At 40.7% G+C, this 21,485-nt stretch overlaps 2 protein-coding genes across 5 annotated transcripts in view; both read right to left on the bottom strand.

Moving 5' to 3' along the window:
- The window catches only part of crybb3 (crystallin, beta B3), a 29,214-nt gene extending 23,695 nt beyond the window's left edge, over nucleotides 1–5,519 (bottom strand). The window contains exons 1-2 of one of the 2 annotated variants that reach the window (XM_048555684.2): nucleotides 5,283–5,519; nucleotides 4,209–4,287 (exon numbers count right to left, since the gene is read on the bottom strand). In XM_048555684.2, coding sequence (XP_048411641.1) covers nucleotides 4,209–4,283 — 75 coding nt within the window. In that variant the 5' untranslated portion in view covers nucleotides 4,284–4,287; nucleotides 5,283–5,519. Of the gene's footprint in view, nucleotides 1–4,208; nucleotides 4,295–5,282 lie in introns of both variants that reach the window. The other variant, XM_048555683.2, reaches the window with a different exon arrangement.
- Nucleotides 5,520–16,901: 11,382 nt separating this feature from the next.
- The window catches only part of LOC125464051 (uncharacterized), a 192,504-nt gene continuing 187,920 nt past the window's right edge, over nucleotides 16,902–21,485 (bottom strand). For all 3 annotated transcript variants that reach the window (XM_048556040.2, XM_048556041.2, XM_059655000.1), the window contains exon 12: nucleotides 16,902–19,815. In XM_048556040.2, coding sequence (XP_048411997.2) covers nucleotides 19,804–19,815 — 12 coding nt within the window. In that variant the 3' untranslated portion in view covers nucleotides 16,902–19,803. The remainder of the gene's footprint in view (nucleotides 19,816–21,485) is intronic.

The following is a 21,485-nucleotide window of genomic DNA, read 5'->3' as shown; positions in this document are numbered from 1 at the left end:
GTTGTCAGTGTAATTCATAACACACTCTGAACAAGGTTTGCTAAATGATCCTAACATAGAATCACATCTGATGTCAAACACGGTTTTGCACTCTGCAAGCATTGGTTTGTTAGGTTCGGCAGTACCTTGCTTTTCATGACAGCCAAAGGGACAAATTGTTTGACATGATCTGCTTGTCTTCAGGTCACATGGCCTATGTATCGAGTATCTCACCACCACTGAAATTCATATTCCATATCTCTCATTTATGTGATAGGCAAATCATCTTTTTGGCTTGTTGGTGGCATCATGTTAGGGGGAAATGCCATTTATGTTACCACTGATGCATGAAGCAGCTAGTTTTACTTGTCATTCAAACTTTTGGAACTGTAGGCAAATGAACATGCGCAATGAGCAGTGATGGCAGGCCTGCATAGACAATCTTCCTGGCGGATTTTTCAACCAGCACATCAAGGAAAGGGAACTCAATGGCTCCTCGATTTCGAAGGTGATTGTCTGCAGTTCCCAACTAACAATTATTTTCTTCCCTTACAGTATGAAATACTATTCCCCTTTCAATTGGCATTGGTGCGAATGTCCTGATGAGTGCAGGATGAAAATGCGTCTTTCATCAGAGTAGAATTATGTAATATTAAAAGTTGCCAGGACCGATGGACCATTACCATGGGCCATAGTTTGCAGTTAGCTTGACCTTCTCCACCTTCCCCCCCACCACATACTTAGGTTTTATTTTTCCCTGTGAAAGCATGAGTTGATAAAATTATAATGAGAGAAACTAGACATCTGGGATGAATGGATAGAAGAAGCAACTATACATTTCCTTAACAAATCAAACTGCAGGATTGTGAAACTACCATGAAATGAAAGGAGAGGAAAGTGTAAACTGGAGTGGGAAAATGTTATCAGAGATAATGGGAACTGCAGATGCTGGAGATTCCAAGATAATAAAATGTGAGGCTGGATGAACACAGCAGGCCAAGCAGCATCTCAGGAGCACAAAAGCTGACGTTTCGGGCCTAGACCCTTCATCAGAGAGGGGGATGGGGGGAGGGAACTGGAATAAATAGGGAGAGAGGGGGAGGTGGACCGAAGATGGAGAGTAAAGAAGATAGGTGGAGAGGGTGTAGGTGGGGAGGTAGGGAGGGGATAGGTCAGTCCAGGGAAGACGGACAGGTCAAGGAGGTGGGATGAGGTTAGTAGGTAGCTGGGGGTGCGGCTTGGGGTGGGAGGAAGGGATGGGTGAGAGGAAGAACCGGTTAGGGAGGCAGAGACAGGTTGGACTGGTTTTGGGATGCAGTGGGTGGGGGGGAAGAGCTGGGCTGGTTGTGTGGTGCAGTGGGGGGAGGGGATGAACTGGGCTGGTTTAGGGATGCAGTGGGGGAAGGGGAGATTTTGAAACTGGTGAAGTCCACATTGATACCATATGGCTGCAGGGTTCCCAGGCGGAATATGAGTTGCTGTTCCTGCAACCTTCGGGTGGCATCATTGTGGCAGTGCAGGAGGCCCATGATGGACATGTCATCAAGAGAATGGGAGGGGGAGTGGAAATGGTTTGCGACTGGGAGGTGCAGTTGTTTGTTGCGAACTGAGCGGAGGTGTTCTGCAAAGCGGTCCCCAAGCCTCCGCTTGGTTTCCCCAATGTAGAGGAAGCCGCACCGGGTACAGTGGATGCAGTATACCACATTGGCAGATGTGCAGGTGAACCTCTGCTTAATGTGGAATGTCATCTTGGGGCCTGGGATGGGGGTGAGGGAGGAGGTGTGGGGACAAGTGTAGCATTTCCTGCGGTTGCAGGGGAAGGTGCCGGGTGTGGTGGGGTTGGAGGGCAGTGTGGAGCGAACAAGGGAGTCACGGAGAGAGTGGTCTCTCCGGAAAGCAGACAGGGGAGGGGATGGAAAAATGTCTTGGGTGGTGGGGTCGGATTGTAAATGGTGGAAGTGTCGGAGGATAATGCGTTGTATCCGGAGGTTGGTAGGGTGGTGTGTGAGAACGAGGGGGATCCTCTTGGGGCGGTTGTGGCGGGGGCGGGGTGTGAGGGATGTGTCGCGGGAGATGCGGGAGACGCGGTCAAGGGCGTTCTCAATCACCGTGGGGGGAAAGTTGCGGTCCTTAAAGAACTTGGACATCTGGGATGTGCGGGAGTGGAATGTCTTATCGTGGGAGCAGATGCGGCGGAGGCGGAGGAATTGGGAATAGGGGATGGAATTTTTGCAGGAGGGTGGGTGGGAGGAGGTGTATTCTAGGTAGCTGTGGGAGTCGGTGGGCTTGAAATGGACATCAGTTACAAGCTGGTTGCCTGAGATGGAGACTGAGAGGTCCAGGAAGGTGAGGGATGTGCTGGAGATGGCCCAGGTGAACTGAAGGTTGGGGTGGAAGGTGTTGGTGAAGTGGATGAACTGTTCGAGCTCCTATGCCTATCTTGAGCCCTGAGGGATACCACGACTGCATAAGAGGGATTTCATTTCAGGGACCAGAGATTAACATTAAAGTCTGTAAAAGCTAGATGTAGAGAGAAAACATCCTCTTTGCTGATCCAGCAATATTCCTCACTACTAATGTCATTAACGGTACCCCTTATTGGGCTATTCCTATATGCATCAGCTATCCTTCATGCTCGTCTGTGTGACTTATGAGTAAGCACCAGTCAGTACAAAATTCTGGGGAATTCAGTTCTATGGAATCAATGTTCAACAGGAGCTGGTAGATTGAAAGCCCCAAATATGCTTAATATATTCAGTCTTGTTAATTTACGTAAAAGCCACATATTTATCTATTCATTTGTGTTGGGTTCAAAACCAGTGGTCAGCAATTTCTCAGTTTTTTAAATGGTTGCCAACTACCTTTGTAATTGAAAAAATAAGCAGAGAAACTAAAAATATTGTGAATGATGGAAATATGAAAGAAGAACAGAAAATGCTGGAAATACTCAGCATGTCTATTTCTCACTGCTCGGATTCTGCTCAAGTTAATGTTGCTTGTGATAAATTTTCAGCAAATGGAAGTTGGAGGATGGGAAGAACAACAAAAGGACAAGTCTGTGACAAGTGAAGGGCAAGAGAGGTTAGCTGAGGAAAGGTTTCCTGGTACAGAACCAATGGGAGTAGTAAGGGGCCAAGAAAACAAACAAAGGGTGTGCCTAAAGGACATGTGGATGCCAGGGTCCTGAGCAGCTACTGTCTAATAAAAAAGAAAATGGGAGAAACAAGAAGGAGTAAGAAAGAAAAATTAAACAAAATTGGCATAGACATTATCAGAGGAATTCAGTGTTATGTCCAAATGGCTGGGAAGTGCCCAGCTTAAAGACAAGATGCTGTTCCTCAATCTTGAGTTGTGCTTCATTGAAACATTGCAGGAAGACAAGGGTGGAAAGGCCAAAATGGGAGCAAGATGGAGATTTAAAACAACCGGTCACCAGGAGCTTGTAAAATGAAAGTATAGTACAAATACATTGTGATCACACTATGGGGTGAAGGGCTTCTTTTGATGCTGTAAAAATAAACTCTATGAAACAAAGTAACAAATCTATTTGGTCACTCAATCTAGAGTGTGACCTCCCCAGAGGAGTCCACCCAGTGAGCAGTGAGTACAGAATGTTAAATTGAAAGACATGGATGTGGCTAGTCAGTTTCACCTGGAAAACATGTTTGGGGTTTCAATCAGTGGGAATGGGTTAAGGTTAGGGTAAAAGGACAGGTATTGTATCTCCCGCTTGCATGGAAAGGTGCTTTGGGAAAGGGATGGACATTGTCCATTTCGCTGTCAAGTCCAATGTTAACTCAGAGAGAAGAGCCAACATCTCTGGAAACTTACGGAAGAGAATCAAAAATTGGCCACAGCTTGGATGGGCAGTGCACAATAATGATAATGAGTGATACAACAGGACTTTAATTATAGCACATCTCACTTGCTAGTGTTGATGGCAATGACATTACAACATATTATGTCCTAAAACTTAAAACTGTTTTCAGGGAAAGTCAATCTGATGGCACACAAGACGTCACAGCTAAGCATCTAACCAAGTCAACAAAACATTGCAGTCTGCTGAAGTTCAAAGGCCAGTGCTAACATTTTTAGAAGATGACACTCAAAAGTTGATCCGACGTTCCAGTTTGTTTGACCAGCAATAGCAAAAATAGAATTAAAAGCTAATTTTATGCCAATCTTGGATCACCCTGGCCAGTGCAATGTAATGGGATCACGTGTGGTACCTTGTAATTTGCTTCTGGTGCACTTTGGCTTTGCCCAGCGACTGGTTGCTCGGAGACACTCTGTTGCTCGGCCATCCTCCTGTTACCTTCGGAAACAAGAAGAGCGGTGACACTGGGACCATACTCTGGCAGCGCTCGAGTATCTCTATTGTGTTGCTCTAACGGTGTTAGTGGCAGCAGCGCACCGTCTCATTCACTGAGAAACCTGTCACCGTTCTACCCTCAAAAGTTCACTCTCCCAGTCCCCTTCCTCAAATCCATACCCAGGCTGGCCTGAAACGGGAAAGAGGGCGAGTTCCTGTCACAGACAAAGAAGGCGCTTTCAGAACTTGGCCTGTAACACGTAGAGGGAAATTTTTTTTTAAAGCGATTACGCGCGAAATATGGAATAATCTGCGTTGGAGAGAGAGAGGGAGAGCGAATGTCATAGGGTCATCGCTCTGGGTCTGTCTGGATTCAAAGTTCTTAATTGCTCAACCAAATCAATCAGAATAACAGAGCAGAATGCAATCTTAATACCAGATTTTACAAAATACCAGTATTATGTGAGAAAATATTATTTAAAAAATGAAACCGCTCTCCAGGTAAACACACGATGGAGCGAAGGGCCTCTTTCATAGAATCATATAGTTGTACAGCACAGAAACAGACCCTTCGGTCCGACATGTTTATGCTGACCAGATATCGTAAATTAATTTAGTCCCATTTGGCCCCATCCCTCTCAACCCATCAGATTCATTGATCCATTCAGATGCCTTTTAAAATGTTGAATTTCGACGCTGTAAAAATAAACTCTATGAAACAAAAGTAACGAATCTATTCAATGAAAATGCAAAGCGTTTCAGTGTAAAAGGTTCAATATAAAAAGTAATCATTTAAAGTGTAACCATTAAATGTAACAATTTAATGTAATCATTTAGAGATGTAAAATGCAAGTTTTTTTAGTTTCTATTTCATTGCTTTTAGGAAAGCAGACAAGCAAAATTATTAAATGTCATTTTTAAAAAACAGCAGTTAGTAACGGGGTTGGGGGTAGTGGCGAGCAGGATGTCGTTAGAGGATGCTGCGGTGTACCGTGCGGGCTCGGCTGGCCTGGGCGTCACTCTCCTGCGGTCTGCCTTCACTCTGGAGGCTGTTTCCTGATAGATGCACGGCCGCCAGTCCGCCGGCCCTCCCGTCCGCACTATTTATGGCGCGGCTCGGGAACGGATCGGAGGCTGCCACCAGCCGACGCAGCAGAATCAGAGCAACTTCATTGTGTGTCGGATTGTCAGCAGCACAGGCACAAAGTTCAATGCCGCCGATTCCCAAAAAATCTCCCGTACCCCGCTTTGGGGAAGATTAAGATCTGGAGCCTGGTCAGCAACATTTCAATACAAGCGAGCACCATGCCAGAAAATAAAAGAGTCTGCTGTCATCGACACTTTCATTTGGCTCCAACTGTCATTTAATTAATGATTTGTGACAGCCTTAAATGAGAGGATAAACAGCTTTATAATTGAAAAATATAAAGAATCAAAGTGTACAGTGACGTGACGAAGTGATTCAATCTGGTTAAATTCAACCAAAAGCTCCATTGAGCTTTACATTTACATTCCAGAAGCTGGCTAAAATTGAAAACAGGTGCTTGCAAGATAAATTACATTTTGCTGAGGGTGACAAATATACTAGATATGACGCCACAGGAATGAACAGTAGGGCTATCATTAATGCTAATGTATACCAACAACTTGGAGTCTCAATGCAAATTGAACAAATTTGCGTAGAATACACTACAAGTAATTTGCACTTATATAGCACCTTTACTGTAAAGTTACAAAGTGCAGCAAGAGTGTCGTCAGATTCGAATCTGACACTAAGCCAGCTTAAAGAAAAAAGACCTTGCGTTACTTCTGTAGGATGGTACTCTGCACTCTAGATGTCTCTCGGCTTGACAGCCAATGAAATACTTCGTAACCAGGACTGCAGTTCAAATGTCGGAGAAGTGGTAACAATTTGCGCACAGCAAGCTTCAACACAGCAGAATGATGACGACTAAATACTGCTGTTTTTGTGATGTTGATTGAGGGATACAGATAATCCAAAGTTTCTGAATTCCTTAATCTTCTGAATAATTGTACCACAGAATTGTTCACATTTACGCCATCAGGCAAAGTATGCCTCAGTTTCCATTTTGCATTTGGAAGCTGGCATTCTGCCCCTGACTGTAGAAACCTTATGGAGAGCCCGTAACCCAAAAGCTTTGATTAAATAATCTAAGTTTTACTTCTTTTAAGATACTGATTAAAAGGCGGAAAGGTCTAGGAAGGGATTCCTAGAGCCTGGGACCCAAGTTGAGGTGTGGCCACTAATGAAGAAGTGTTAAAGACCAGAACTGGAGGAGTACAGCAGTCACATACAGGGTTGTATCTGGAGGTGGTTAGAAAATAGGAGAGGTGAGGTCATGGATTTGAAAATAAGCAAGTTCATTTTTAAAAATGGATGTATTACGAGGTTGAAAACACAGCCCTGCTTCCCCAGGTCTTCAGGCAAGTTAAGATTCAGGATGTGAGTTTGCTCGCTGAGCTGGAAGGTCAGTTTTCAGACGTTTCGTCACCATTCCAGGTAACATCATCAGTGAGCCTCCAGTGAAGTGCTGGTGTTATGTCCCGCTTTCTATTTCTGAAAACGAAGCGAGCAAACTTACATCCAGAACCTCAACTGGAGCTGCAAATCTTCTCAAAACTCGCAAATAGGCATATAGGAAATCTAGGAGGGGTAATGAATTTGGTGGCAGCTGAGAAATTATAAAATGAGTTGGACAAAATGTGAAACTGAGCAGAACAGTGTATAGTCCAAAACAAAGAATACTAGGCTATACACAACACTAAGACTTAGGAGTAGAATTAAGCCATTCAGTCCTTCCAGTCTGCTCCACTATTCAATCATGGCTGATATGGTTCTCAACCTTATTCTCCTGCCTTCTCCCTGTAAGCTTTAATCCCCTTACTAATCATCTATCAATCTATCCATCTAAGACTTAAATACACTTTGCCACAGAAGGCTTTGGAGGCTATGAGTTTTACCGACTCACCATGATGTGGCTGAAGAAATTCCCATTCTTTGAAGTTCTAAATGGCTTTCAGGTCTTCATCCTCTCTCCATGTCAGTACCTTGCCTCATCACCGCTAGCTTTTATCTTTTTTAGCAGCATTCTATGCAGGGCCTTGTCAAAGACCTTCTGAAAATACAAATACGTCACATCCACTGGGTCTTCTTCGTCTACCCTGCTTGTTACCTCCTTGGAGAATTTGCGCAGATTTGTCCGGCACAGCCTCCACTGGATGAAGTTGTTTTGATGCAGCCCTATTTTAACCACGCATTTCCAAGTATTTCACAACCTCATCCTTAATAATGGACTGAAAACAAGGTCAGGTTTACTGGTGTATAATTCCCCATCTACTACCTCTCTCACTTCTAAAACAGGTGCAACATTAGCCATTTTCTAGTCCTCTGGGACCCTCCCTGATCCAGTAATTCCTGAAAGATCACCACTAATGCCTCCAAAGGTTCTCAGCTATCTTCTTCAGAAGCTTGGGATATAACCCATCCAGTCTGGGTGATTTATCCATGTTCAGACGCACCTTCTCCTTAGTGATGGCCACTCCACTCACTTCAGCTCCTTGACTTTCTTGAAGTTCTGGTATCGTACTGGTCTCTTTCACCATGAAGACTGATGCAAAGTACCTATTCACTTCCTCTGCCATTGCTTTGTTCCCCATTACTACTTTCCCAACCACATTTTCCAGCAGTCCAATACCTATTCTTGCCTCCCCCTTACCTTTTATACATTCAAAAACTCTTGCAATTTTCTTTTACATTACTAGCTACCTTACTCAAACTACATCTCTCTATTTATTGAATAGTGGATCCCAGTTCATCCCCTCCCCCCACTGCACCACACAACCAGCCCAGCTCTTCCCCCCCACCCACTGCATCCCAAAACCAGTCCAACCTGTCTCTGCCTCCCTAACCGGTTCTTCCTCTCACCCATCCCTTCCTCCCACCCCCAGCCGCACCCCCAGCTACCTACTAACCTCATCCCACCTCCTTGACCTGTCCGTCTTCCCTGGACTGACCTATCCCCTCCCTACCTCCCCACCTACACCCTCTCCACCTATCTTCTTTGCTCTCCATCTTCGGTCCGCCTCCCCCTCTCTCCCTATTTATTCCAGTTCCCTCCCCCCATCCCCCTCTCTGATGAAGGGTCTAGGCCCGAAACGTCAGCTTTTGTGCTCCTGAGATGCTGCTTGGCCTGCTGTGTTCATCCAGCCTCACATTTTATTATCTTGGAATCTCCAGCATCTGCAGTTCCCATTATCTCTCTCTCTCTCTATTGCTTCTCCAGTTGCTCTCTCATGGGTGTTAAAGGCTTCCCTCCTCTGCTTCCCAATAATCTTCAGCAAATTGTATGATTTTTATTTTGTGCTGTCCCAGACCTACCTCATCAGCCGTAGTTGCCTCCTCCGACTTTCTTCTTTCTTGGGATGAATCTCTGTTGTGCCTCCTAAATTATCCACAGACACTCCTGCCATTGTTGCTCCACCATCTCCCCTGGTAAACTCCCCTTCCAATCAAGCCAGCTTCTCCCTCATGTCTTTGTAGTTATCTTCACTCAGTTGTAATACCAGTACATCTGATTCCAACCTGCAGAGTGAATTCTGTCACATTATAGTTGCTGTCTCAAAAGGGTCCCTTCACTATAAGTTCCATACACTTCATAAATAAGACAATTGGCTCAACATGCAGATAATAAAGCTATCTAATCAGGAGAACAATAAATCAGTAGAGGAAAAAGCTCTGGAAACTTCAGAAAAACATTTGGATATGGAAATGCAAAGGTTTTAGGGTTATTATTGATGGATGAATTTTTTAAAAATGGTTTAATGACATTCCTGGCAATGAATATTATTATTTTCTTTTGATTACAAGAGCAATCCTATTCTAATTACTGACCACTCTTGCACAGTTAAAGCTGGAGTCACAAGACCCTAATCAGATGCAGTTTATTCCGTTAAACAGTTAGACATTAGTGAATCCTGATTTTTTTTTGTATTCACATTAAAAGAAAGACATTTTCTGAAGGACACAGGAGGCAGGAGGTCAGAATAAACTTTTTTTATTACATATGAAACTAAGTAGTACAAAAAAATTTATACCACAATATATTAATCTTACTGTGATCTGTATTTACACAGCCTGATAAGGCTGTCAGGAACAAGAATCAGGAAAAGATAAACCATCATTTAAGCCACATCTTCTAAACACAAAGCGTTAAATGTGTTCCATGTACAAACCAAACAAGCTCTTTCTCCTGTCAGGTAGGGGTAGGGAAAATCAGTAACTGTTACTAACTGCACACAGCTAAAATGGTGACTAAAACTCAAGCTGGGCCTTTTTGTACATCATAGATCATTGACATCTACATCTCATTCAGAATTGTAAATAAGTTTGTGCTGTGATTCTTTTCTAATGGAAGTGGATCAAGGCTTTTTAAATACATTTCAAAAGACTGTCAAATAGACACCAAGACAGATAATTGTCTCCCATATACTGAGTGTCATTTTGAAAATGATCCAAAATTATAGAACTTTTTTTTGAAAAAGAAAATCTGCTGTTATCTCATTTGTCTGCTGGTAGAATACATAGAATTATCTCCAAAACATCAACATGATGCCACTATTCCAATGAGCTCCTTGGTTTGGATGCAGTATGACGCAGTCAGCAATTACAGTTGACTGTTCCTGCTACTCTATATTCAAAATCCAAGCATTGGGTCTTGTATAATGAGATATAATATTGTTTTGACAAGTTTTGTAGGTTATGTTAGTTCCTTCAAATTTATTCAAAACACTCCAAAATTTGAATGATTAAACTTCCCATATTCACACATATGCTAATGGATAAAGGGAAAGGGTGTATTCCCTAGTTTTAAGGCTTCAAGTGAATTACATATAAACAGGGATAATTTGATATCAGATGTTATGTGGGGTCCAATTTTCAGTGCATATTGATTAGAGGAAAAGCTCTGACACTACTTCCTCCAAAAGCTTTATTTTTGAACACAAAGTTTAAGATGGCTAGTATCTGCTGCACTAGTTGTCTCTCCAGATAAAAGCATTTAAAATACCAGTTTGCATTATCAGTGCACCTTCTGTGCATTTAGAAAATACAGTGCTTTGAAATGGAACCGGCCAATCTAACACTAGAGACTAGTAACACCTCCCCCAGCTCAAACATCTCCCACTCACATTCGCTGTCAAACTCTGATACAAAATGAACCATGAATAAATGTCAGTTTGGAACACAATTATTGACTATGCTCATTCCAGTCAAGAATTGCAGTGATGGGGCTAACACAGGAAGCAGCTCATCCAGTGTACATTGGAAAAAAAAAATTGCTACGATCACCAGATGAAAACTTAATTATGGCACTCAAAATTAAAAATTCAATTTTAGATGCATCTGCCTGGTCTATCATATATCCAAGCCTGAGAAACATTGATTGATGTGTAATCATACCCACATACCTGATGTTTTGGAAGTGGAACACAAGGGTGTAATGACAATGTAAATCCCGCCAAGCAGCTGCTGGAATTTAAATTCAATTAAGACATCTGGAATATAGTTTCATGGTTACCATCATTGAGACTATCATTGACTGCAAGAAAAACTGGTTCACTAATGCCTTTTTAAAGAAAGAAATCCACCATCCTTACTGGATGGCTCCTGTCATATTGCAATTTGGTTGGCACTGAAATGCTCTCTGGAACGGCCTAGTTATTTCAAGAGTGATTAGGATAGGCAACAAATGCTGGCTTTTCAAGTGATGGCCACAACCCATGAAAGAATAAAACAGACATCTGCTCCTGATATTATCCATACCAAGTTATGTAAATCAAATTCCAGCCTCTCAATACTCTGGCTTTAAACCAACGATTAGCTGACCCCCAGGGATCAGTGAGCTCAGAAATTTGATCTCTGGATTGGACTGATCGAGCCAAGTTAGCGGTTGTGTCATTAAGTCCAGGAGGGAAATAGAGTTTCCATTTGTAACAGCTATCCAACAACATTTGCTGGAAGTATACATATACAGAATTGGACAAAGGTAGTTTAATGCTCTGCTACAATGATTCCTAGCGAGGAAATGTCTGTGATCATTGACCATCGAGGCCCATACATGAATAAAAAGCCACCTGAATGAGACATCAAAAGGCAAGAGATTTTGTATAATTATGCTCCATAACAGGCAGACTCACCTTTCAAAACAGCCATCATTCAACCCAAATTACAGTTCTTGTCTTTCACCTCTATTTATTTTTGATATTTGTTGGTAATTCAGATCGTTCAAACTTAAATAGCATCTCACTCAGAAAACTGTATGGTAGATCGGAGGCAAGGCGTTAGTGATAACACTTTGCTTTAAAACATTCAGGGGGTCAGGAGACTGCATGTAGGTAATATTCCTGGACTGGTACACCAGGAACTCCAGACTAAAGCTCTAGGGACAGGATGTCAAATCCTGCTATGGCAACTGCAAATTCAAAAATTAACAAATCCATATTGTAAAGCTACAGTCAATTATGGTGCCCATTAAATTGTTTAATGAAAATCACAGAATTATTGTGGTACAGAAATAGGCAATTTGTCATTAAGAGTCATATGTTTCATGAATGTCCTTCAGGGGAGGCCCTTACATGGTCTGTCCTAGACATGACTCCAGACCCACAGCAATAATGGTTGATGCTTATCTGTTCTAGCAAGCCACTCAGTTCCAGTTGAGTGAGGGATGCAAAATAAATGCCAGCAGTGCACACATCTAAAAAATTTTGCTGGTAGGTGAGTTCCCATGCATATATTCAACATTAATCTTTACCTTCTGCTTTCACCATCAAAATTTATCTATTTTTGGCATGTTGCTGTTCATGATATTTTAGTTTAGATACTGATATTGACCAATGTTTAAGGCTCAGAATTCCACAAAGATCAACTCTCACTAGTAACATCCACATTCTATTGGAATTTGGTCTTGAGCTGGTTTATCATGCTGTTCATTAGTTTGATATACCAATGGGTGTCTTGTGGATATATATTCAGGCTTTTATAATCTATTTTAGATAGTGATTTTTTTTAAACGCCCTCTCTTTACTTTTGATTTCACAATTTTATGACAAGAAAAAAAAGTCACAGCAATGTAGTTGACTCTTAACTGCCCTCTGGGCAATTAGATATGGGCAACAAACGCTGGCCTAGGCAGTGACACCCACATCCTGTGAATGAATAAAAGAATGTTTTTGTACTTCAGCAAAATCTTTCAGAGTGAAAGCTTCTACTTGCATACGTATTTAACATTTTGCAGCAAATACCTGACATTTGATTATACCAAGGAGGTCTAAATACTCGTAAGTTTTAAATTTATATTAGCTGTGTTTTGGTGTAAAACATTTAAAAGTTAATTTTCCAACAATAGTCGAAATGGTTATTCTTCTTTCCCAAAAGATGACAAACTTTCATTCGAAATGAACACAACTGTTGTTTGACTAGAGGGACCCTGCAACATATTATATAAAGAACTGAGACATTTTTTACCATTGTGAGAAATTAGTTTGATTTCCTGTTCTTATTTCTTCTGAAGTTGAGTCATCCTTATTTAGGGAAATGCAAATACATCACAATTTTAGTCTTAACTGCAAACATGCCCAGAAATAGTCAGGAGGAAACTGACATTTCTCCATCCAGTGATTTGTATAAAGTGTTGATAAATTGAAAAGCTTTGTCATTTCAAAAGTGTGTATTGATCCCTAAAAAAATGCAGACAATTTACAACTCTATGTACAATTTGACATAACACAAGATTTTGTTTTATGACTACAATCTCAAACCAGCTTCAGGAGTAATATTGTCCCACTCCTATGATTTGGCCATTATAGAACTGAATTATAGCATCTATCATGAAAGACCAAATTCATAAGTTTTGTGCATGCAAAGCCAATAAAACAGAATAAACTGAGCAATCTGTACCAAGTGATGTGATAGCATGCCTTATTAACACTTTGTTCCTCCCCTGTATCGTAGGCATAGGGTGCAGTCACATTGCACTAGAAGCTAGGATGGGTGAGTTGAAACAGTAAAAAGAAGGCCTTCATACAAAAGAAAATACAATGCATTCTGGAAATCAGAAATATAAACAGAAAGTGCTGGGAATAATCAGCATGTATGGCATCACGAGACAGAAATGAACGAATGTGCAAGACTTTGACTACCTTAACAAAAGTCTCATTTGTTTTTGTCAGTCTGGAAAATTCAGTGGGAGACAGGTCCTCTTCCACATTCTCCATTCTCTCAATATTGTCAGGTGGAGGCAAACAGTCACAAAATGGGGCAGGGGGCCAGCTGTGAATGGTGGGTAGACCATCCACATTGCTGGCCCAATGAGAGGGGTCAGCAAACATTGTTCAACAAAACAGCTGTGGTTGAGGCAGCAATGGAAACACCAGGGCACCTCCATCTTCAGGCATGCTCTAAAGGGTGCACATTAAATATGTTTTGTCTTATTCTATCTTGCAGAACCTGGAGAAGTGAAAGGAAACCTGTCCAGCTGTAAAGGTGGGACTGCAGGACATCATTTGTCGATAGCAACAATCCCCAGACTGGCACGAGACCACTCTACCCCTGCTAAAATGCAAACCATCCAGGAAAACTGCACATAATTGGCTCGTAAATACTTCAAATTAACTGTCCATTTCTGTCTGACAGATCAGGCTGCTGAAGTTGCCATTGCTGCAGAGTCATTCCAATGTGGCTCTGTTCTCATTACACGGGAACTGGTGAAATTCTGCCCAATATTACAGATGGGCCAGCATACATCCGAGTTAGAGATGGACTGAATGACCTCCTTTAGTGCGATAAATCTTTCACATTTCTATGTAACTAGCTTTAAAACAGTGTAAGAGGGAGGGTAGACAGCTGCTGTTCATAACTCTGCTATTCACAACTTTTTCAAAACACCCTTTTTGCTTCATTGCTGGCCCCATCTCTCCTCCATTTGGCCTTACACCATCGATACGTTTGACATTTAATTTCCTCTGCCTTCCTATCGGTGCTTCATATTTTTCTCTCCACCATAAAGCCCCATGCCCTTTCACTTACTTAAAATCTGTTACAGTTGTCATTTTACTTAATCCTGATGAACAGAAATAGGCCTGGAACATTAAATTTGATTCTCTGTCCACAGATGCTGCCAGAGCTGCTGATTGTTTCCAGTATTTTCTGTTTTTATTTCAGATTTCCAAACATTTACAGAACTTTATTTTTCTATGAGCCGAATAGATAAATGGCTTTTCCTTGACCTCACATCTTATGTTCCTTCTTTTCAGAGTGACTTGAGTTGCCTGTCTTCAGCATCTCTAAACTCAGGTCATCACAGCACAAAGTCAAAAGGAGAATTTCCAACTATACCACTTGGTGAAATGGGGAGGGTTAACCGCTGCAGTGGATTATCCACCTGTTTGAGCACATTCTCAATTTTAATTGCTTTTTGAGGAGGAATGGTTTCTGTTTCACTTGATGAAGGCTAAAATGACCTATGTCTGTGTCTACCCTACTCACATTTGAACTGGAAGCAAACAGTGTAATAGATACTAATGGTTACCTAGGTCTTTTGAGTCAATGGTCCTGAAGGTGTGATGATGACAGTTCTCACCAAACGTTTTGGAAGTTTGAGGCAGATGCTGTTGAAATGATTAATTCCATTGCCAAGTCAGTCAACTTAATTAAAAGAATGAACAATGGATGCTGGAGATCCGAAATGAAAAAAAAACAAACTGCTAGAGAAACGCAGCAGGTCTGGCAGCATCTTGGAGACAAACACATTTTTCTTAATTCTCGTCAACATTTCCAGAACTGGAACATGAACTTTGATTCTCTGTAAACAGATGCTGAGTTTCTCCTGCAATTTCTGTTTTTGTTTGAATGGTTTTCTAAGTGATCTATGTAAGATGATGTCTTAGAGGACTACATTGTATCTACACTCAAAGAATAAAAATAATTAATCTTGCCTGCACATGATATAAAACATGATTTGGATGAGGGCTAGAAAGTGCATGAAGTTCTAGAAATTATTAGACAGACTAGGTGATTAATAATTAATAATAAGAATATAGTGTAGGTTAGATGGGCTTGAGAACGGTATGACAGGTCAGCACAACATCGAGGGCTGAAGGGCCTGTACTGTGCTGTAATGTTCTATATCTGCAGAGAAATGTTATACCAATGATGCTGAGTAATCAGTGATATACAAGGGGATAGTTCCTACAGTAAAAGGTAATTATAAAGATCTTCAAGGCAGCCAGAAGGTGACAGACCCCATTGGGAGCTTCCAATGTCTTTTTTTAAGAACGTTAGGACAAATTAAATCCTTCAGACTTTTCACACACAGAGTTGAAAAGCAGTTTACAGAGTTAAGAACACTGTCTGGTAAACAATGTGAGAACAACACTGTTTGCAGCCTGAGGACACACCATCAACTAACCCTATTAGCCAGGTAAGACCTATAACAAGGATTAAGATTCAGGACACTACAATAAAGAAAAAACTGGAGCCAAGTGCCAGTACCAGAAAGGACTGAGGAATTGCACTAATTCAAAGAATTTGAGCTTAATGTTTGATTTTACTATTGTAAATAATCAGACCTAACTCAAATATATAATCTGGCACAAATTTACATGTATACCTTCAAACAGGGGTAAATAACTCAGATTATTTAGTTCTTTGAGAGGTTATTGAAAATTGACCATGCGTGTTGGTATCTATTTTAGACTAATCATGCTTGGCTCATTCAACTCTAAATATCACTGTTCCAAAGTGGCAGGTGCTAGACTAATGAATTAAATTAAAAGGCTAAATTTTACTTGCAACGCAGCAACTAACCGAAGAGTGCAATGGGTTGAAACAGTGAGAAGTTTTGTTGGTGGAAAGAAAAGAATTCCACAGCCCGTTATCCATTAATCATAACAAAGGACTCATTTATACACAATGAATAAACTTTGATCAGATTGTAAAACTAAAATACAAAAAAAAAGATTTTGAAATTACAGGTATCACATTCACCATCATTGATCTTTTAAAATACAAAATACCACATACTTTGTTGTAATTCTCATAAAATTTACATTCAGAATAAAGATTTAGAGAGACTTGTGCAACATTAGCAATTACCCAGATGTTACCCTTAACAAAGAACTCGATAACCTCCTGATTTAGTAGAAATCCAAAACTCTGAGGAAACTCAAGCCCATAATTACACATCAGTAGGTCCAAAGAGGATGGCAACATGGTTAGTACTTGATCTTTAAATAACTTTTTTTAAAAACCCAAGAAACAGTGAAATGCTAGAGAGTTTGTATTGCATCTTCCAATCCAATCAATAAACAAAGTGGACACATGAGTTGAAACATCTTAAAGTAATCTAAGTACAGTAACTTGTCAATATTAGGTTTCCCATCATTTAGTGGGGCGCATTTGGAATGCTTTTATTTTAGCAATGATACAATAACAAAAGTTTCATTTTAGTAAAAACAACCAATGGTTATTGTCAGGATAATAAAATGTGAGGCTGGATGAACACAGCAGGCCAAGCAGCATCAGATGCCTGCTGTGTTCATCCAGCCTCACATTTTATTATCTTGGAATCTCCAGCATCTGCAGTTCCCATTATCTCCAATGGTTATTGTCAGGTGGCAAATACAGAATGACATTAATTTTATATCTAATCAGATTGGTGTAGATTGGAAAGGTTTGCTATATTAGCCTTCTTCATCAGCAAGAAGTCATCAGCTGGTTTCTTCCAATGGGCTACATTTTGAATTGGCTAAATAACTAGAAACCAATCTTAAAAACTTGAGCAAAGTGAGTATAAAGACAGGCACTTAACAATCTCAGTGTGGAAGGTTAAGTATGTACATTGGCCAAAATCATAGGAATTTTACACTCCGTAAAGCTTTATTCTGAATGTTTCACCATAAAAAATATACAACATCCAGACTTTCTCTCAGGAGTTCAGTCTCATTTCAGTGCATTATCTGAAAATTGAGAAAGAAAACCCAGCTCTTTACCACAGTAATGATACAGAAATCATTAAAGTTTCCTTTATAGAATGATAGGAATGTAAACACGTGGCACAAGATCTATGGCAGCTCATCACCGGATAAAAGGTGGTGGTGACTGAAGCTTGACCCGATTAAGCTACTGAAGGACTAAAGTCATTCCTAGTAATTCAGTATTCCTTTTACATTGCATTAATGCCACAAGCTTCCTTCTCTCCAACAATTCATTAATTGCGTGCAGGACTTTTATTAAATGGATTCAGGGAAATCCCTCAGTTATTAAATGTATGCATCAACAGTAATATCTAAGATATGCTTTTATCACGTTGCAACTCCATTTTATTTAGTAGAATAAAAAGACAGATAGGAAGAGGGTAAGTGCAGGATGCACCAATGACATAGTCACTTCCTTTTTTTTCCTATTTGCTATAGTAGTATAATATGAAGGAGCAAATTATTCCAAGGTCTGCAATAAAGGATAAAAAGGTTGACCTAGTGCCAGACCTCTAACTGTTACTCTACAGTCTTTGTTTTAATCCTGCAATTTCCTATTATCTGCCTTTTCTGTGAATCTACCCATGGTACAACATGGTTGGGGGACAGGTAGGTAACCCATTCCCCAGCTTCAGCCAATATTGGCACTTGGGAGGAGATTGAGTTGGTTGACCCCCTGTCTAATATTTTATCCCAATGAATGATGGGGCTGTTGGCCAATTGTCTGGTATTGTCAAATATTGCCCTAATGTCTTCAATGGTCGGTGCCAGATGCAGGTTGTGTTGCAGGTCAAGTGACATAAATCGCACACTGGATGATGTCAGCATTCACGGTGTGACAGCATCATGTGTTTGGGGTACGGGATGGGGTGGGAAGATATCAACTCGTGAATTGATTTCCTTTCTCCCGTTTAGAGATTCTGCGCTGTTGAGGGATGGATGGGAAATATCAAAACAAATCTGAATTTTGCAACTCAAAATCGATCAAAGACGGCTGTAGATGAGAAAAGAAATAAGCATGGTCCATGCTAACTGGACTAGAAGTCAAAACAGCTAATGCAAAGCCATCCATTACTGGACAATGGCCAGACTAGCCAAAAACGAAACCATTCAGTAAAAACAATAGATATCTGTTCACCCTAGATTTTAGAGGTATAGTCACTGTCTCATAGGAATGGTTAGAATGGGGTTGGAGCTCCAGTCAGCCACATTTTCAGGTATCAAGCCAGTCTTTTCCTTGCCAGATTTACTACTTGTTTACAAAGGCAAACCAAAAGTACAAATATTTACACCACTTGTGCAGTTACTAAGTTTTAACAGGTTATTGCTTTTCTCCCTGCATCTGAAGGAAACAAAAAAGAAAAGAAATATTTCTCTATATATTGAGCAGAAGCACAATATTTTAACAAGGCATTTTGCCTACCTAGCAGGTTGGCAATAGTTTCAATAATTCATAAAACACAGGTGAATGTTTCTTGTGAAAAATCAGTATTCAACAAAAAAAAGGGTTTCTGCCAATGATACAAGTACTTTGCAAAGATTTTTCTATGTCTAGCCAATCAAATTGAGACATACCAGTCAGTCATGCTTGCATTCCTGTCATGGTGGTCAACACTTTGTTCTTTTGTTTACATTTTATAAAAACAGACACACACTGTCTCGTTCTTCTTAACAAGAGTTGAAGAGGAGTGAATGAAATAAAGACTCTAGAAATCAATTCCCACTGCACTAAGGGGGATAGGAAAGGTGGTTTAATACTTACTGTCCTGGTGCACACATACACTGCTCCATACATGGCATCCAATGGACACAAATGATATAAAAATGTACCATTGTATGGAGCTCACCATCAATATTATGAAACAGGATCACCTGAAAAGATGATGCAAACACAGTAAAGTAAGGAATTGATTTTTAGAGCCTTCTTTTGTTTTATTCCACTAGCACCAAAACCTCAGCAGTTCTCAAAAAAAAGTCAACAATGGAGGATAGTCCTAGTCAGGTAGGTGGTGAATTTCTTTCCAAAGCATTTGGTTCATTACATCAGCACACTATCCAAGGATTTCCTGAATAGTTGTAGTTTCAGCAGGTGAGTAGCCATGTACGACTGAACTTCCTGGGTCACATTCTTTCCACACATACTACCCATGTAACTGAAGCACTGTGGAGAGCACCCAGCTCAATCACAGCCATTTGACTTTTCTTTATTATTTATTATTTGTTATTTCTTTTTAAAGTGACATTTCTTAGGGTTTCAGGCAATGAACCCTCGCATCTGACAAAATATAGCATTATTCTATTTCATGTATGAACTTTTAAGCAGCCTATTCACAAATTACTATGGGAAGGCACCATGCAGGCAGCGAGGCAGGAAGCGACAGCAGCAGCACGTTTTTTTTTCTTTTTAAAGTTGGTGAACAGTTAAGGCTCGTATCAGACTCATTTTCCTCGAGGTTTATTCATTCATTCTTCTGCAAAACAAAATAAACCAATAATTTCAGTGATGGAAGGAAGACTCTCTCAAACAAGGGATATTCACTCCCTGCCATTTGCATCACTCAAAAAGGACACCCTTATAACAAGTATACAATCACACTTCAATCAGTCAGAAGGCACAGCTAATGCATCCATTAGTCAGCTGAGAGCTCCAGCCTTCTTTCTGTCTTCCTGGAGACCAGTATTCTGTCCCCCATGGGTCACTTGTTCACATTCTGATATGATCCTGTTTGGTGGGCCATGGGATTAACACAGCAGCAAAGCACAAGTGTCATATGTTTCTCCAAAACGAGGCTGGTGTACCTAGCAGACAGTCAAATCAACTTCGGATTGTGGCGTCCCTCTCAAAAGCTTTCAGACAGGTGACTGCTGGCCTCGGAGCAGGAGCACAATGTCCAATGCTAATGCCTTCCCTATCCCAATACACTGACTGAAAGACACTGACAATATTGGAATCGTGTTTGCGTAATTCCCTGCGGTTTTGTTTCGACTGTGTGACTTATTTTGGCAGATTTTAATAGATTGTGGTGTATAATTTTTCATTGTATTAGTAACTCATGAGTCATGTATTTGTGGATTGGTTCACTTTGGTGTTGTCACTGTGCTCTGTGTGCATCTGCAAATTTGATGCATGCACAAATCAGACAGACAATGAAGCAGCACCAGGAGTTTATATTGATGGAAGATTCTCATCAAGTTAAAATCTGATGTAAAACAAATGGTCCTCACGCTTTGGAAGTGAAAGGTCCAATTTTAGACAGGACATACCATTCTGTTCAAAATGTTCTTTAGCCATTTTTTTGAAGAACATCCTGTACTGTACTACACTGGAATCTTAATTATTCCTTTCCGAATGCATTGTTTTTTCTGAGATTTATCTTGCAAAACTGGAAAACTCTCTACATTTAGAAATTCAATTCATGTTGCACATTTGTTCTGGTCATCACTGCTTTTCCTGTGTGTGATGATGATCAACAATGAAGGATGGTCACAGATACTCTTTTGCAAGCATTCATGAGGTTGTGATTTCTTTTTCAAGTCTTCGATCTGCTCCATTAAATATCTCATCCACCCGTATAGCTTAGTCCAAACTAACACCATAAAAAGGATTTATGATGTTGTGGACAAATTTGGTTTGATTAACACATCGACCCTGTTTCAACTTTGCAAATCACCTGCTACCCCAGAGCAAGTAGCCAACACACAGTTTTGTCCTGCCCTGCTTGTAGCTATGCCTGCCACAAAATCTACGATCATGGTGTATCATCCTCATTTATCTTATCATACACTACTTTATCTGCAATTGCTCCATAACATCCATCATCCAACTCCACCCTAGAAAGACCCCTCTTTCTGCTGTCCTCCACTGTGCCCTCTGGAAGAGATGTCCGTAGCTTATCAGCTCTGGACAAATGGTCAAAGCACTGACTTTCTTTTTGTTGTCACCTGGTATTTTTTGTTTCTTCCTGCCATTTATGGTGTGAGCCAGATTGGTTACATCAAATGGATATTGCTGCTTATCCCACCTGAATTTGGCTGCAGTTGTAGCTACTCCTACCTCTCCCTTCACACAATTACGTTGCTGCTCTTTCACTCTATATTTTACTCCAGAAGTAGCTAGGTGTTATTCAACAATCTATCATTA

This window comes from Stegostoma tigrinum, chromosome 26 (assembly GCF_030684315.1).
Source record: "Stegostoma tigrinum isolate sSteTig4 chromosome 26, sSteTig4.hap1, whole genome shotgun sequence".
Taxonomy (NCBI): domain Eukaryota; kingdom Metazoa; phylum Chordata; class Chondrichthyes; order Orectolobiformes; family Stegostomatidae; genus Stegostoma; species Stegostoma tigrinum.
The sequence above is the reverse complement of the archived record's forward strand: the minus strand, read 5'-3'. Positions and strand labels throughout refer to the sequence as shown.